We start from the raw sequence: 15,953 nt of genomic DNA, 5'->3' as shown, positions 1-15,953 counted from the left end.
TTTCACCTTTTATAATCATAGCTCATACACAGATTCTAGCAGGCCTACACGGGACGCATAAGACAATGGTGTCCATAGGACACTCAGCTCCCGCTTACAAGCTTTCTGTTTTCGAAACACAAATGTATGATGATCCCGACCTTGAAATTTGTGGATAGGCATTGAATCTCGTGTCAGGTACACGTTCAACTTTTGCGGATTCGTAATTCTATAGGGCGATGACAACGAAATATCCTGTCGTGTGAGATATACGTGTATTCGATACGACGGGGCGAGGAAAGGGTCATTCACCCGTTGAAAGCCAAACCGGCGAATGAGCGATGATCAATTTGGAGTGAGTTTCGGCATGTCGTCTATCGTTCGGTGGGAATGGAAAAACAACTTTGACGCTTTAGTCATCATGGGCAGTGACTGCCATGGCTGTGAGGCGGAGAAGCAAATGTGATAAATATAATGGTGGCGCAATGCACAGCAGCTACTATGTGATGGTGTGTATATATGCAAGATGAAACCTAAGACTCACATCCAGAAATTCATCGCTCGTCAAGTTCTTTGCTGCTAAAACGCTAACCTCTCGGTAACACCAAATTCTCATCTATAACTTTAGCGCGGATGAATTGATGTTTGGCTTTACCAGGGAGCTCATATCCGATTTTTTGCCACCATCAGTCATATAATACACTGACACAGGAAGACCTCACCTTTGCACCTTTCAACACATCCAAAGAATACCTTTCCCATAGTCGGCTACCAGGTTTGGCTCATGAAGACGCAGCCATGGCTTCTGCGCCGAAACCGGAGGAAACTGCTACAAAATCGAATCTGACACCATTAATAACTTTGAAGGGTCACGGAAAATGGATCCGATCCATATCCTACTTTCCAGATGGCCAGCGAATGATCAGCGGATCTGAGGACAAGACCGCTCGGCAATGGGATCTGAAGGCGGGCAAGGAGATCGAGGAAGCGCGGGATGTTCGTGTGGAGGAGGTGTGGGCAGTAGCGGTATCAAAGGATGGTCGATGGGTTGTCACTGCCAGTGGTGGAGATGGTTATGGTGCGGAGTTGAAAGCTTCTCAGGTTGAGACGAGGAGTGTGAGAACATTCGAAGGACACTCGCGGAGGATCACTTGCATTGATATTTCTGTGGACAACACATTACTGGCGAGTGGATCAGACGATTTTACAACGCGGATATGGAGCTTGGAGACTGGCAGACTCGCAGCTGGTCCATTCAAGAGCTTCCATTATGTGAGCACAGTTCGATTCTCAACAGACTCGAAGAAACTCGCAATCATGTCATTGGTGGGGAAGCACATTGAGATCTGGGATGTCCAATCACAGAAATTGGATGTGAGGAAAGTGAAATACCCTGCCAGTGGAGATGGAGCCACATACCCGCTTTTCTGGACAAACGACAACAAAAACATCCTAGGCGCTTTCAGATTCACCAATGACAATCCCAGTACAATATTCTGCGAGTTCGACGCGTCAACGTTGGAAACTGTTGGGGTTCCCTTTGAAGGGCACTCTGACCTTGTCACCGGTCTGGCACTTTCATTTGATGGTTCTCTCCTCGCTAGTGCTGCTTGGGACAATACCATCAAGCTCTGGGCTTTCGAGTCCCGACAGCTCCTCGCTTCATTCCACGTTCAGAATCCGTATATCCTTGCCCTCTCACCCGACTCACACCAATTAGCTTACACGACAATCACCAATGATGAGATCTGCATCTGCGATATTCCACTCGAAGTTTTTGCTCAGGCCAGTGCACGTATTTCCCACAAACATGTACTGGTGTACTAATATTTTCTTACAGACCAGTGTGCACTTAAAAGGACCCACGGCAGATTTCCAACGCATAAGTAGTTCACGGCCACCCCAGTTACCGCCTGACCCCCGCGAGCCCCTTGCCTCCTCTTCCCACACCCACACAGTCTCCTCTGCTCGTAGTGTTGAGTCTGACGCTCTCCCTCCTGAAGCAACGCTGAAAGACCTCACAAAACATATCATCAAGGATGGAAACTACCCTGTTGCTCGTGGCGGGTTCGGGGAGATCTGGAAAAGCACCTTGCACATCGATGATAGCTCGGTCAAAGTTCGCTTCCCGTCTTTCGTCTGTCCATCTGTCTAAAATTAATCATTTTGCAGGTCGCAGTGAAAGCATTGCAGGTGTACGCTGAGGATGAACTTAAGGCTGCGAAAAGGAAAAAGATCAAGGCAAGTGTTTTACTGAAAGATTGAGTCTATTCCTTACACCACAGGGCGCCATTTCATAGAGGATAAAGCGTGAACTTAGGATATGTGCCAACCTCAAACATGCAAATATTCTGCCCGTCTTTGGTTATACACATGGCTTCGGCCCATTTCCGGCCATAGTCAGTCCTTGGGCGGAGAATGGTAACTTGACGGTCTATTTGGAGCGTGAGGGTGAGACTCTGACTCTTGTTCAACGATTCCAACTGGTAAGTCCTCTCTTCAAATATCTTGGCTAGGCCACAAGACTGATGGAAAACTTAGCTAAGAGACATCGTAGCTGGTCTGCAATATCGTATGTGATAGACTTTATTTACTGTTGCCGGACCGAGCTGTAACTACTCCTCATAGTTCATGCCAACAATGTCATCCATGGCGATTTCAATGGGGTGAGTTTTATCTTCTGGATGGTTCCGATGTCATTGAGACGTGAGCTCCAGCCTAACGTGCTGATCCATGGGGATGGCACTGCGTGTGTCGCTGACTTCGGTCTTTCCTTGATGTATTCCGAGGTCATAAGCGCCTCTCAGGCTTCCTGGACATCCACCCTCAAAGGTAACATGCGATGGATGGCTCCTGAGCTGCTTGTAGAGCGGGAGGATGGTTCTCAAGCTCGGCCAACCAAGCAGAGCGACATGTATTCATTCGGCGGCATCATGCTGCAGGTACGTCCAGGTTAATTTTGGCTTCTCATTGATATCACGAGCTCCACTCGTAGGTCCTCACCAACAAAATGCCCTATTATCACCTCACGAATGATGCCACCATTATACTCTGCATAGCCAAGTCGCAAACGCCTTCCCGATCTCGCTACCCTGAACTCCCTGAACAATACTGGTCATTCATCGAACAATGTTGGTCTACTGATCCTCGGGACCGTCCCTCGACACAGGGAGCTGATACAACAATCAGTAATGAATTTAACTTGCTGTCCATATCTCGTTGATTCTTGCACTACTCGCATCCAGAAATCTGTTCACAGTACAACCAGATAGATAAACCTAAGTAGTAGGTACACCTGTATAGTAAACGTAGGCTCACCTCAAGATTGTCATTGGAATCATTGTCGTTGACGAAAAAACTATCCTGTTTGCGGCGACTGGAATGATTCAGCATGCATGCGGGCACTGGTCCTGATTGAAGCAGGCTGACTAGAGATGTATCAGACAATGCTGTTCATAGAACACTCAATTCCCGTTTATGAGCTTCCGGCGTTTGACACGCGGGTGTATGGTGATTCCGACCTTGAATTTTGTGGACGGGTATTAAATATTGGGTGTCAGGGACACATTTGATTTTGTAGATCCAAAGGTGATTCTATAGCGCTTAACGTGATAACAGAATATCACAAAAGGCTACTGAGATATCCTGCAAGGTCATATATGCATGTACTAAGAATAATTTGCTACTATGGGTGAGGAAAGGTGGCCTTCGTGAACGTTGATTCGTTCAAAGCGAAACTGGCGAACGAGAAATGACGAAGTTTGAATGAGTGCTTGAGCGTTTGTCGTCCATCGTTGGGTGGGAACAGGAAAACAGCTTCGACGCTTTAGTCATGGCAGTGACTGCCATGGTTGTGAGGCGGAGAAGTAAATGCGATGAATAGAATGGCGGGCGCAATGCACAGCAGCCATGTCATAGGTATATATATACAAGGCCAAGGCCAATAGGTACACTCACATTCAGGGATTCATCACTCCTCGAATTCTTCGCTGCCAAAGCGCTAACCTCTTGGTAAACTCTCATCTGTATCTCCAGCGCGGATGAATTGATATTTGGCTTTACCAGAGAGATCATATCCGAATTGCGGCCACCATTAGCCACATAACACATTGACACCGGGAGACCTCACCTTTTAGCGCATCCAAAGGATACCTTTCCCGTGCTCGACTACCAGGTTTGACTTACAGAAAGACAGCCATGGATTCTGCGCCCACGTTAAAGGCTGCTGCGACGAAATCACCGTCAATGACTTTAAAGGGTCACAGAGACCTGATTCAATCTATATCTTACTTTCCAGACAGCCAGCGAATAATCAGCGGATCTTGGGACAAGACCACTCGGCAATGGGATTTGAAGGTAGGTAAGGAAATTGAGGAAGCGCGAGGTGTTTGCGAGGGGCAAGTATGGGCAGTAGCAGTATCAAAGGATGGTCGATGGGTTGTTACTGCCAGTGGTGGAGATGGTGATCGTGCGGAGTTGAAAGCGTGTGAGGTTGAGACGGGGATTGTGAGAACATTTGCAGGACACTCACGGAGGATCAACTGCATCGATATCTCCACAGACAACACGTTATTGGCGAGCGGGTCAGAAGATAAAACGACGCGGATATGGAACTTAGGGACCGGAAAACTCGTGGCTGGTCCATTCAGAGGCATGGGGGCTGTTCGATTCTCAACAGACTCGAAGAAACTTGCGGTCATGTCGTGGCTGGGGATGTGCCTTGAGGTCCGTGATGTTCAATCACAGAAATTGGATGCGAAGATAGGGGAATTTGGTGGAATAGGATCCACGTATAAGCCAGCTGTGTGCTGGACAAAAAACAACAAAACCATCATAGCCCCGTTCAACTTCATCACAAAAGATGATGCCAGGACAATATATGAGTTTGACGCGTCGACGCTGGTGACTGTCGGAGCTCCCTTTGAAGGGCACACCAAGGATGTCACCGGCCTAGCACTTTCATTTGACCATGCTCTCATCGCTAGCGCTTCCTTCGATAACACCATCAAGCTCTGGGATTACGAGTCCCGCCAACTGCTGGCTTCCTTCGACGCTCAAAATCCTCGGATCCTTATTTTCTCACCCGACTCGCACCAATTAGCTTATGGGACTTACATCGAATCTGAAGATGATTGCAATATCTGTATCTGCGATACTCCATCTGATGTCCTCGCTCAGGCCAGTGTACCCGTACACATCTCCAGTTCGTGTGCTAATTCTCCCTTACAGACCAGCGCACGCAAGAAGTTGGCTCTTCGTGATCGACTAAAAGTATGTCCCTTGTCATTTTGCTTGGCATTGCACCGCTTAATCTATGGCTATCGCTGTAGTCTGACGGAACCCATCATTCTGCTACCGTGCGCCCGCACCCTAAACCGCCAATATGTACCATACCTATGGATTCCAGACCTCTGCCTACGGCCGAACCCCGGCAATCCATGTTCCTTCGTCTCAGAAAGCTTCTTCGCATCTCTCCTCGCACGAACGTGGTACGCCCTGGTTGGAACGGTCAACCTCGTGATTCGTTGGATGTATGTTTCTTTCTTTTGTTGCTTTCGTATTTATCTGACATCTGTGCTGTAGTTTTCTACTAAGTTGCCCCTACCCCGTCCCATCTCGGGAACTCAGGCATGTCGAGTTCATTTTTCGCATTTTATTCAAAGTCTAATGCATAGATTTACAGCGCAACGCTGCAGCGGGTGCTCCCAACAAAGACAAGGATATAGTACACAATGAATATCTCGACCCTGCCTAACCGAACCCTGATTCACAGCAATCAGTCGCAGCAATACAGCCTGCCACCGGTGAACATGGAATGGAAGTGGCCGGCCATGTTTTTGCTTCTAGCGCTGTGCCGTTGACAATTCCTATTTGTTTTCAACTGGCATTCAGTACTATATGTACGTGGATATCGAATCTTGATCAATATGTTGATACATGAATCAACATCTTATCCTCAGTTAGCTATGTATTATGATGGTTCTTTGCTATTCTATAGTAAGAGCTTCTAGATTAAGTAACGTTTGTTCTGTGATTGTTTTTCTGTGGTAAACGAACCAGCACGTACATTCCCTTCTCTCTCACAATGTCAATTGGGCGCAGTTATATCGGCGCATGCATATGCCTTTGCTAAACTGAGACCGACATCCCAGAGGTTCTGCGCGCTGGTCCATGTATCGCTTCTAATCAGGTAAAATAGATATGAGCAATTCGTGATGCGAGAGGCTAAACTACTGACCCAAAGTAAAAAATGATGGGAGCGATATCATTGCGACGCGATAAATCGAGTGGACCAGGGATGTTAATTGATATTCCGTCTTGGAAAAAGTCGTGGACGACGACGACGATCTGTAAATCTGACAGCCTCCCTGATACTTGCACCGTCAATGAACAGACGAATGAACGTGGTTGCGAGCGCGAGAGACCCTCGTCTCACTCCAGGTAAGCAGTTCTTGTCTGCAGAAAAGCTTGGTGTTACGCTTCGCAAGCAAGACGCACGGGAATTTCTGCGTCGCGTGGATCATGTAATAAATGTCGTCGATGGTGGGGAAAGCGCCATGGAAATTGGATGGAAGTCTGCTGCGTGGTTAGCTATGAAGACCGCGGAAGTAATCAGGTTTACAGAGTCGTGTTAAAGTGGGTTTGTGTCCTAGGACTGGAGTTAGAAAATGCATTGTAGGATAATATCAACACATCGTAGTGCACGAGACTGCTTGATTCCTGTGTATGGTCGAATCTGAGTGGAAGGACACACATTCAATTTACCCACCGTTTGCACTTGAAATCCGTTTTCAAAAGTACGAAATAAAGTCACTCACTGCGTGCCTTCCCTCATAGATACCGCGCAATAAACAAGGGCATGCTTTCATTGTCATGTGAATACAGGAAGCCTTGTCAGTGTTTCTGATGACGGTACGCGCACGGGTCAATGAGAGTACTTGTCGGAGTTTGAAGAGACAAAGTGTAGAAGGACGCTCCATACTCGGAACTGCGACTCACCCCTCACTGCACAAATCACTTTGAAAACATTGCCAACTCATCGGTCTCCACTACAAATTTCACATGATGTGTTCGAAAAAGTGTTAGCGGTCCCAAGGTGTGATCTCAATGACGATTCTATCCACGTGGTAGTACAGTAGATGGAACGACATGTAGCCATTGTAAGTCAGTCTACTGCAGAAACATTGCGTCTCGCCTCCACAAACAAGGACTTCACGAGTCGCCAAACGCACCTTATTCGGCACTGTCTCAGTCACTGTGAGGTAAATTCCTCCGTTTAGACAATATTCCTTCCACAGAACTGATATTTGACCACAGAGAATAATCGTCTGATAGACGTCCATGCTGATATCCCGACATATTTCAGTTCACTCAGAGCAGATATAAACGGAACGCACTTGAATTTCTCCTCAACTTTGATCCCTCGTGCTCCATCAATCCCCAACCTCCGTCCTTGCGAAGTTTGAACTGGTTTTTATCTTCATCGAGTTGCGGGACGTGGATAAGGCTGTATCTCGGAAGAGAACATTGTAGTGTCTCCGAGGTTGATTGGTGCGTTGAGTTTTTCCTAAGGAGGGACGGGCATAGATGCTGACTCAGTGACGTAGGCATCTGTAATGTGGTTAAGATGGCACTCGACTACGTTAATGGTTGTAATCACCAGAGCTTTGATGTCGACGCACTCAGCCCAAGCATTGCACCTAACGCGGAAGCACAGTAAGCATTTTAATTTTTGACAGTCAGTATTGCATTGGGTGGGACGGAGTCAGTCATGTGTTTGCACGCTTTGATGATGTATGCGCGCCGAAAATACCTTTTGATAGATGTGTTTTTGAAGGTCATGGTTATTCACCACGTATCCCGAGTCAGATATCTGATACTGCGGACACCCACTACACGCGGGAAAAGCCCATTGGCTTGCGCAGATTCTTTATACATCGTTTTTCCCGTTTCATTGGGACTACGAACACTTAGATGCGTTGTAGGAATGTCCAAGTCCACGACGGGTACACGATGTCTTCCTACGTCAATCTATTCCAAATGAAATCAAATGTGAAGTCAATAACCAGCACTCACCAAAATCCCTGGAGGTGCGCGGTGGCCTCACAGGACATTACATCCGCGAGGTGATTCATCAGACAGGTATTCGCCTGACTTAACGGTACGTCTGTGACTTTCGCTCGCATAGTCCCTTGACGTGATCTGACATGCTCCCCGGACGCAGATCGCTTGTGGATGTGGAGAGCATACGCCGGACTGTAACGTGAGGTGCTTACTGAAGAGCACAATGACCCACCATCCTGTGAGAGGAGTGAGTGAGTGGTTGCATGGGTCGCTAAGGTGTGGAATTCGCATCGAATGTCCTGGTGCACTGTGCCCGACAACCCAAAGACGCGGCCTTCTATTGGTGGTTGGCCATATACCTACATCGTTAGTATCAATAATTGCGACTTCCTATCTAATGTGTTTATATTTAATGCATGTTGTCGATAGATCTGGAATATGCAATTTCGGATGGCAAAATTAAGTCTGTCGGTAACGTGTGGAGAACATATACACGAAGAACATACTCAGCCAAAGGAATAATACCCTGGATTCGATAAGATCCAACGCGTCGTGCTCAATAATTATGGATGAATACCCATTCGCACACATCCACATTCGTGTCGGGGAATATCCGGGTGGCCTGCGTGTTATACTATTGTCTGCTGACGGAATCAAGGTCAGTGGACGCATTCCTTTGTATCTGTGTTGCTTGGCCTGGGGTAACAATCTGTTGGCCACAACACCACAAAGCAAGGAACGCGTTAAGAGTAAGCGCAACGGGTTCATCCGCTGGTAGTGGTTGCTTCAACAGTTTAAATACTGCAACTTGCGTCTCTTTCCTCCTGTTCAACATCCATCGCATTTTGCCTTCCGCATCTACCATTTAACTTGTGTACTGTGGGTTACTCTTGTATAGTTACTTCACCTTCTGACACTCACCTTGTCCTGCCACAGGCTGGAGCCTCGCGCCATACACTTCATCTCGACTATTCTAGATAATTCAATATGTACCAGGAGCCGATTCAAACGGGCCAAGTGCCAGTCCAAGGCCCGCCTCAACATGAGTTTCATCCTTATCCCCCAACCATGTACCAGCAGCCAGCTCAAACGGGCCAAATGCCGGTCCCGGGCCCACCTCAACCTGGGTTTCGTCCTCACCCCCCAATGATGTACCAACAGCGGAATCAAATGGGCCAAATGCCAGTCCCAGTCCCAGGCCCGCCTCAACCTGGGTTTTATCCTTACCCCCCAATGATGCCCCAGCCTCCACTTGTGCCCTCGCGGTTTAGGCCTTACCCCCCGGAGGTCTACGTATATTGTTATCAACAATATTTACACGCAACTGGCCAAGTCCCCGGGCCGCCAAACCTAGTCCCTCCCCCTCCCCCTCCTCCACACCATTTGGGTGGGTATCCCCCCGCCTTCCAGGGTATGGGTGTACCGCCAGCGGCTGCGCCGCTTCAACATCCTTCCGCACCCCCCTTGGCACAACCTTCCCACGACACGCATTTGGAGCAGGGACCGGAGGAACAAGCACCAGTAGCTGACGCTGAGGAGAGCGCTGTCAAGCGCGGAAAGCGCAAGGCGGTGGACTTTGATGACGATGATGCTCCCCCACGAAAAAAGCAAACGATTCACCCCCTTGTTGACTACCCCGATTTCGTGAGTCCATTTTGTATTTAGTTCTAGCTATCATGCTGACAATTATCTCATCAGGAACTGGTCCAAAATAACGGCGAGGTCCGTTACAAGTGCTGCCTGTCGCAGTGCGAAAACGTGCCTGCAGTGCCACGCGCTGGCATACAAGATCATATCAAATCGAAGAACCACCCGCAGGTCAGGTCTCGGTCCCCATCCCTAGAATATTACGAGCCGTAAGTACTACTAGGCTTTTAAATGTGACTTTGGAGCTGATATGTGAATTTTTGCTAGTGTAAATGACGGGGACTTTTCGAACATAGGCGACTCTTGTTTCAACAACCAGCAAGAGACTTACGGGATATCTCAAGGAACTTACGAAGGTTTGACTTCGAACGAGCCGTTTGGACCTTTTTCTAACAGTTTTGAAGAAACTACCGATTTGACTTCGAGCGAGTCGTTGGAAACGTCCGACAACAGTCTTGACGAGACTACGTATTCGGGTTGGGACGAGGGGTTCAACGATTTTTTCGACATCGAAGCAGCTTGCGAACCAGTTTCTGGCGAGCAGACTGAAGAGTCTGTCAAAAAACCTGAAGAAACCATCGATTCGGCTTCGGGCTCGCTTGCCGACGATCTTTATGGAACTGTCGATTCAGCTTCGGACGAGCAGTTGGACGAGTCCGCCAACAGTCTCAAGAAGAATCTTGAAGAAACTGTCGATTCGGCTTCGGACAAGCAGTTGGAAGAGTCTACCGACAGCCCGGAAAAGAGTGGTGTTCACGAAATGGACAATATGACATCGGAAGAGTTGCTTGAATATTGCATCAACCATCTTGATGAAACTTACAACTTCACTTAGGCTCCGGGTGAGTCGTTGGATGATATGTTACATTGTTTGTTTTCTTTCTATGTATTTTGAATCGTTGCAGCTTCACCCTTACTATATATTATGATTATGACAATTATGATTATGACATACTGTACATCCGAATACATACAAACTAGTATGATGCATGCTAGCTACAAGCCGGTCTTGCTGAACTCGTACAAAGTACGTCGTGGGGCGAATTCGGAAAGGTATAATGAACTAGACTGTACTCAGTCTGCCGTTGAAGTTTGAGTCAATTAAGTTTCAAACTTTCTATTCACCACAGTAATATCTACGGTCTTCGATTCCCATGAAATCTTTGAGTACTTACGCTTGGGATCTCTATATACAATACTCATCGATGGAGGCTGTGTGTTTGGCATAGTATGTCGTCCTGCATGCTGACTCCTGAATCCAGACAGAGTGGAGTGAGCACAGTAGCCCACTTCGTCATTAATGCTACTGCTGTACGATTCTGCTGCGGCAGTGACGAGAATTAGATCCGCCCTCTTTCGTTTAATTACAAAGGTGCGTTTTGCGGCCTAATGATGCGTTGGACCCGGCCATTAAGGGGTCGAGGGCCCAGGCCTCAGGCCCGGGCTTCCCAGTTTGGAAACACCCGGCGGTCAGCTTTTTCCGAGTCTGCTGCTGCTCTGACCGACACGACCACTTGAAGTGTAGGCGATTCAAGTGCTTCGTATGATCTATCAATCTTCCGAGAGACTACTCCTTCAGCTTTAGAATTAGCATCAGAGCTCGCGGGTACCTAGGTTGGTCAGGATCCGAGGCCGTTGGGGTAGAATCCAATCTCGCATGGCTGAATTCATTTTCCGTTCATTTATAGCTAGAATGATAGGCCCAAAGGGCCGTACTCAACATCCTTGGTGTTGACCATCTGGATTTCAGGCCAGGGCAGGTCCGATACATCCGACTACGCTGTGCATTCTAGTAGGTGAACTTATCACAAATTCAGTCATACGGAATTGACTTCTACCGCAACAGCCTCGGACCCTGACCAACCTAGGTACCCACACACGTAGATTAAACATTTACGCTTACTCTGGTTACTGTCCTCCCTCGAGCCGTCCGATGATTCAATGTGTGACGCAATATATCCGTCATTTGAAACTCAATTCCGCTGGGGTATAAAGTTACCCAACTTCTTTGCCATACAAAATCAGAAATCGCCTTTGAAAACCCTCACAGTCAACTTCTCGTTAACATGCTCTTCAAGTGCATAGCTGTCTTTGCTGCGGGGATATCTGCTACCTTGGCTCAGACAATCGAACTAGGGTTCCCTCAGAATGGGGACAACTTCTCTCCCGGTCAGCAAGTGACCGCTCAGGTTATTCAACCGGTCGGTAGTTGGTTTGCTTCTCAGCATCATGCGTCACTCTGACAACTTCAATCCTAGGGATCAATGGCATCTGTCATTCAGGTTGGCATTGCCTTAGGAATCGATAACTGCGAGAACGGTCCATGCCCCGACCCTGCAGATGGTTTAGGATCTGTTCTCTATGCAGGCCCTTGGACACCTGAAAGCCATTCTGATGGTTACTACCAGAACTTCACCGTCACTCTACCGTCTTACCTTACAGAGGGTCCTGCTATCTTTACGCTCACGCATTTTTGCCTCCTTGGGGTACGAGATATTCAGTGTTTATCTTCATTCATAGTCTGAGGCTGATCTTATAGGCGGCTTCTGCCCCGTTCGTTGAATATCGCAACGCGACGGTGAACACCGTGTAAACGGTGGACGCTGGAGAGTGATTTTCATCATATGGACTCGTATGGGTGCACTGGACTCGGACCTGGACTCGTTATTTCGTGTCTTCATTATGGAGCTCAAGAACTTGATTGTTAGCGTACTAATGTAGGATCGGAAGAATTTGCTGTTTGTCGTACTTCGCTAGCACTCGTATATGCCATCGATCGATGTGATTACGCAGTCCTACAGAGTGGATACTGGGAGGTGAAACAAAAAAATTCTTAGGGACTCTGGTAAAACTTTGGAATCACTTCTGCTCGCAGCTTGCCACCAAGAAAGATTTGAAGACTGAGCATACATGTGTCAAGTGCAACTTGCAGTCACCCAAGTGTCGCGTTCTTCATTACATTCCGATAAAAATCAAGCAACTGCTACATAATACCCGCACAACAATTACCAATTACACTATGACCGGCGGGTGCCACTAGTAATGAACAGTAAGGTACAATACTCTCAGCAATTACCAAAGCAGCTAGAATTTTGCTACGACGATCGACTTTCCGCTCTTCCAGATAAAAACGACGAAAAAGCAAGTTCACTGCTCAACGGAGCAAGTCCCAGCTTCGGATTTGGAGGAGGTTCAGCTGTGACAGGTGATCCTGGCGTCTCTCCTAAACGCGAGGCAGATGGGAAGCTACCAGTTTGGAAGGAAGATAAGTCTGGCTTGCTGTCGAAGACCCCTAGAGCCGGATAAGCTTCGGGAGCAAGTAATGAATATTTTGCAGCGTACCTAGCTTGCGAAGCCATCGCTGCCGAACTTGGTGATATCCCCTCGATGGCAACGCTTTCTGAACCAAGTCCCACTTCTGTCCGTATTTGGCGACAGCCTATCAAAACATGTCAATGATTTGGCTGCTGTATAATCACAGAACACTGACCTGAGCAAGTAGATCATCCTCCTCCTTGCTCCACTTGACGTAAGGGCTTCGCTGCCTCTTTGGGACATCTTGGCCCACAACCCTAGTGACCTCTTTGTTCTTCGTGATTGCCAAAGATTCAATTCCAGCTGCGGGACCAGAACTCGGTCCGATGTTATCAGCGACCGAATCAGCGCTCCCTGCGTTAGTATTTCCAGGAGCGGTCTCGTGTCGCAGATGAGCTTGCAGATCAGACGGGGCATCTCCCCAGCTACTAATCGGGGCCGTGACTGCGCGTTGGTGTAGTGCAGATGATGAGGCCACACCGGTGGAGCTTTCATTCTGAGGAGAAGAAGGTACGAGAAATGGATCAAGGAGTACGGACTGACTGGGGGGCGTATCCACGCTGGGATCGGGAGTGGGCTCAGCGAGAGGAATACGCGGCGGTGTAGCCGCGCTGCTGGGAGTATCATGGATCGCTTGATCAGCCGAGTCAGGTCGTGGAGGAGGGGTAGGGGGTATTGTTATAGGCTGAGAGGCGGCTGCGATCTCATGGGTAGAACCGTGGTCCTCTGACGAAACTGGTATAGGTCCCTCGGTCCACTGAACTGGACGTAGATTTGGCGGTCCAGAACCCCAGTCAACTGCATTCGCTCGGGGCAAAGGTGAGGGGCGACGGGACTGAGGGGGCTGAGGCGCAACGTCAGATACGGACTGCTTTCTCTTTGACCTGCTTTTTTCTCTCAGCTGATTGTCGGGGGATTTATCAGCAATCGTGGAAGCCTTCTCCTTTCCTTTACCCTTAGGCAGTGAGTGAGGTTCCAATTGACTCTGTTGATCTTGTGAAGAGAACGCGGCAGCTTGGTCAGCTAGAACGTCCAGCCCTGATCTAATCCTGCCAACAGCAGTTGAACTGGAGCCAGCTGAGCTATTGCCTGGCTGTCCTGCACCTTGATCTCTCGTTTGTTCTCTGAGCGCACTGACCTTGTCCCGAGCGACGATTTTCCTGCGCTTCGGTACAGGACTGTCAGGTATATCGCTTGATCGCGAACGCCTCGTGCCAATGACAGTCTCTTCCTCGTCTTCCTCATTATCCATCATTGACCTTGCTGCACTCAAAAGGGAATCCAGAGGCGTTGGTGGGTTCTGGGTACGCGCACCTTGCTGCTTCTTCAGTTGGTGGGTGGAGGAAGATGCCGAAGCCGCTGTCTTAGAAGAGCTTGGGGTTTGTAGCAGGTGATGTGAATATGCCGGAACAAGCACCGGCACAGCACCTGGGCGCATAGAACTATTAAGATAGACGTACCCTGGCCCAGGAGGAACAGCTGTCATGCGCTTTGGTGTCTTGGGGGTAGCAACAACGGTTGAAGTTGATTCCTCTCGCCGCTTATCTAGGGCCTGTGTGAGGCCAGCCATTATGCCGGCACGTTGTTTTCCTATTCTCTTTGCCGCTAGCAGCAAGTGTTCCGTTCTTGCATCTGCAGTTAGAACTCGCGGAGCACGTCTTTGAGAGTGCTGGCGCTTGGAAGGATGTGTATGGAGACTTGTTGCAGCTATACGAGATTTCTGCTTTGGCGTGGTTGTAGGCGTATCCTCAGGGTCTCCTGGATGGTCATCGTCAGAAGGATCGGGGCCAGGGTCTTCGTCCTCCGTAGTTGGCGGATCTTTTCTTCTCCGCCGGTGTGGACGGGCCTTTGGTACTTGATTCAGGGTGGGATGCCCATTTAATGCAAGTGGTTGCATGAGAAGTAAGGGACGGAGGCGGGATAATTCACCTTCGAGAATGGAGAGACGCGATTGAGTTTCATGAAGCTGGTGGGAGATTAGCGATAGGGATGCATGATGGAAGGACGAACTCACTCGTTGGCGGAGACTTCGATTGTCTGCTTCAGTTATAGCATGTTGTCGCTCAAGCTCCTGAATCAAAGTCAGTTACTGGTAATCCGGAGAAAAAAGGGCAAGGAGGACGACAAAAGTGTAATGACTTGTTTACATGTCTATGAGACTAGCTTGCTGCCAGTAATATCGTGGCCGAGTAATTGGCGTGAAAAGTGATTTATCAAGACGAACATGCAGTCTTGCTAAACCAACATCTCTAAAAGGAGAGAAAAATTACTTACTTCATCCTTGTCAGACGAGCTCCTGTGCTTGGCCTGCTGTGTAATAAGTGCTTCGGCCATCCGTGCCCAACCATCCTTCTCTGAGTTCCACCGCAATCTCTGCTCCTCTGCCTGTCGCACAAGCATATCGCGCTGGGCAATTAGGCAGGATATAATCTCAGCCTGTCTAATGACTTGCTCTGGGTCAGGATTCACGATACCAGTTTCCCTCACCACCTATTATTATAGATATGAAATTCGAGTCAAACGTCCTGTGATGGTATGAAACGAAACATAACGCACCATATCGGGTAGCTCTTTCTCCCCTCCATCAAGATCATGCATTTCCGTGATATTCATGCGCACCTCTCGTATGCCATTGTCAATTTGGGGCCTGGGAGATGTGGTTTTGGGCCGGAGGGGTAGTTGAGAGTCATCCAGTGTTGCCAGTGGTGGCGCCGGGGAGAGGGACATGATATGAACAAGGTCATCAAGAGCCAAGGGTGGATATTCGTTGCTCATCACGACTGGCAGTGAGAGGCCGTGTCAGTACGGGTCGTGGTCGTCGTGGGTGACGATGAGCAAGGAGTCGTCGGCCGCAAGAAATCAAAAAGCCAAACAACGCCAACCCAACGCGCGGTGCACGTCACGTGATCTGTCGGAGCTGCATAAGCTGTAGTCATGTGACAATATCA

General features: G+C 48.5%; 6 protein-coding genes across 6 annotated transcripts; 4 read left to right on the top strand and 2 right to left on the bottom strand.

Moving 5' to 3' along the window:
- Nucleotides 1-1,296: 1,296 nt before the first annotated feature.
- HD556DRAFT_1536111 (kinase-like domain-containing protein) lies at nt 1,297-3,393 on the top strand (the record flags this gene model as incomplete). Its single annotated transcript, XM_041309621.1, has 9 exons — nt 1,297-1,353; nt 1,820-2,098; nt 2,152-2,220; nt 2,280-2,465; nt 2,521-2,551; nt 2,608-2,645; nt 2,787-2,921; nt 3,039-3,167; nt 3,292-3,393. The coding sequence occupies 9 exons, from the start codon at nt 1,297-1,299 to the stop codon at nt 3,391-3,393; spliced, it is 1,026 nt and encodes a 341-aa protein (XP_041160790.1).
- A 4,046-nt stretch (nt 3,394-7,439) lies between these two features.
- On the top strand, nt 7,440-8,018 carry HD556DRAFT_422175 (uncharacterized protein). Its single transcript, XM_041310556.1, has 3 exons — nt 7,440-7,530; nt 7,587-7,695; nt 7,817-8,018. Exons 2-3 carry the CDS (start codon nt 7,596-7,598, stop codon nt 7,951-7,953), a joined length of 237 nt encoding a protein of 78 aa, XP_041160789.1. The 5' UTR covers nt 7,440-7,530; nt 7,587-7,595; the 3' UTR covers nt 7,954-8,018.
- A 1,213-nt stretch (nt 8,019-9,231) lies between these two features.
- HD556DRAFT_1369234 (uncharacterized protein) lies at nt 9,232-10,708 on the top strand. Its single transcript, XM_041302885.1, is given in 5 exon segments — nt 9,232-9,687; nt 9,742-9,899; nt 9,958-10,046; nt 10,095-10,552; nt 10,563-10,708. 4 exon segments carry the CDS (start codon nt 9,277-9,279, stop codon nt 10,523-10,525), a joined length of 1,089 nt encoding a protein of 362 aa, XP_041160788.1. The 5' UTR covers nt 9,232-9,276; the 3' UTR covers nt 10,526-10,552; nt 10,563-10,708.
- Nucleotides 10,709-11,947: 1,239 nt separating this feature from the next.
- On the top strand, nt 11,948-12,573 carry HD556DRAFT_1369227 (uncharacterized protein; the record flags this gene model as incomplete). Its single annotated transcript, XM_041302884.1, has 1 exon — nt 11,948-12,573. A coding segment is annotated over exon 1 (256 nt), but the record flags the coding sequence as incomplete, so codon positions are not given.
- A 50-nt stretch (nt 12,574-12,623) lies between these two features.
- On the bottom strand, nt 12,624-15,192 carry HD556DRAFT_422096 (uncharacterized protein). The gene is made up of 4 exons (XM_041310555.1): nt 15,020-15,192; nt 13,181-14,971; nt 13,033-13,129; nt 12,624-12,982 (listed from the first exon to the last, which is right to left on the bottom strand). Exons 2-4 carry the CDS (start codon nt 14,900-14,902, stop codon nt 12,786-12,788), a joined length of 2,016 nt encoding a protein of 671 aa, XP_041160786.1. The 5' UTR covers nt 14,903-14,971; nt 15,020-15,192; the 3' UTR covers nt 12,624-12,785.
- Nucleotides 15,179-15,861, bottom strand: HD556DRAFT_1369224 (uncharacterized protein). Its single transcript, XM_041302883.1, has 2 exons — nt 15,562-15,861; nt 15,179-15,495 (listed from the first exon to the last, which is right to left on the bottom strand). The coding sequence occupies exons 1-2, from the start codon at nt 15,778-15,780 to the stop codon at nt 15,241-15,243; spliced, it is 474 nt and encodes a 157-aa protein (XP_041160785.1). The 5' UTR covers nt 15,781-15,861; the 3' UTR covers nt 15,179-15,240.
- Between the last annotated feature and the right edge of the window lie 92 nt (nt 15,862-15,953).

Source organism: Suillus plorans (assembly GCF_016647745.1).
Source record: "Suillus plorans strain S12 chromosome Unknown HD556scaffold_25, whole genome shotgun sequence".
Taxonomy (NCBI): Eukaryota; Fungi; Basidiomycota; class Agaricomycetes; order Boletales; family Suillaceae; genus Suillus; species Suillus plorans.
Note: the sequence above shows the minus strand (reverse complement) of the source record. Positions and strands in the feature narration are given on the sequence as shown.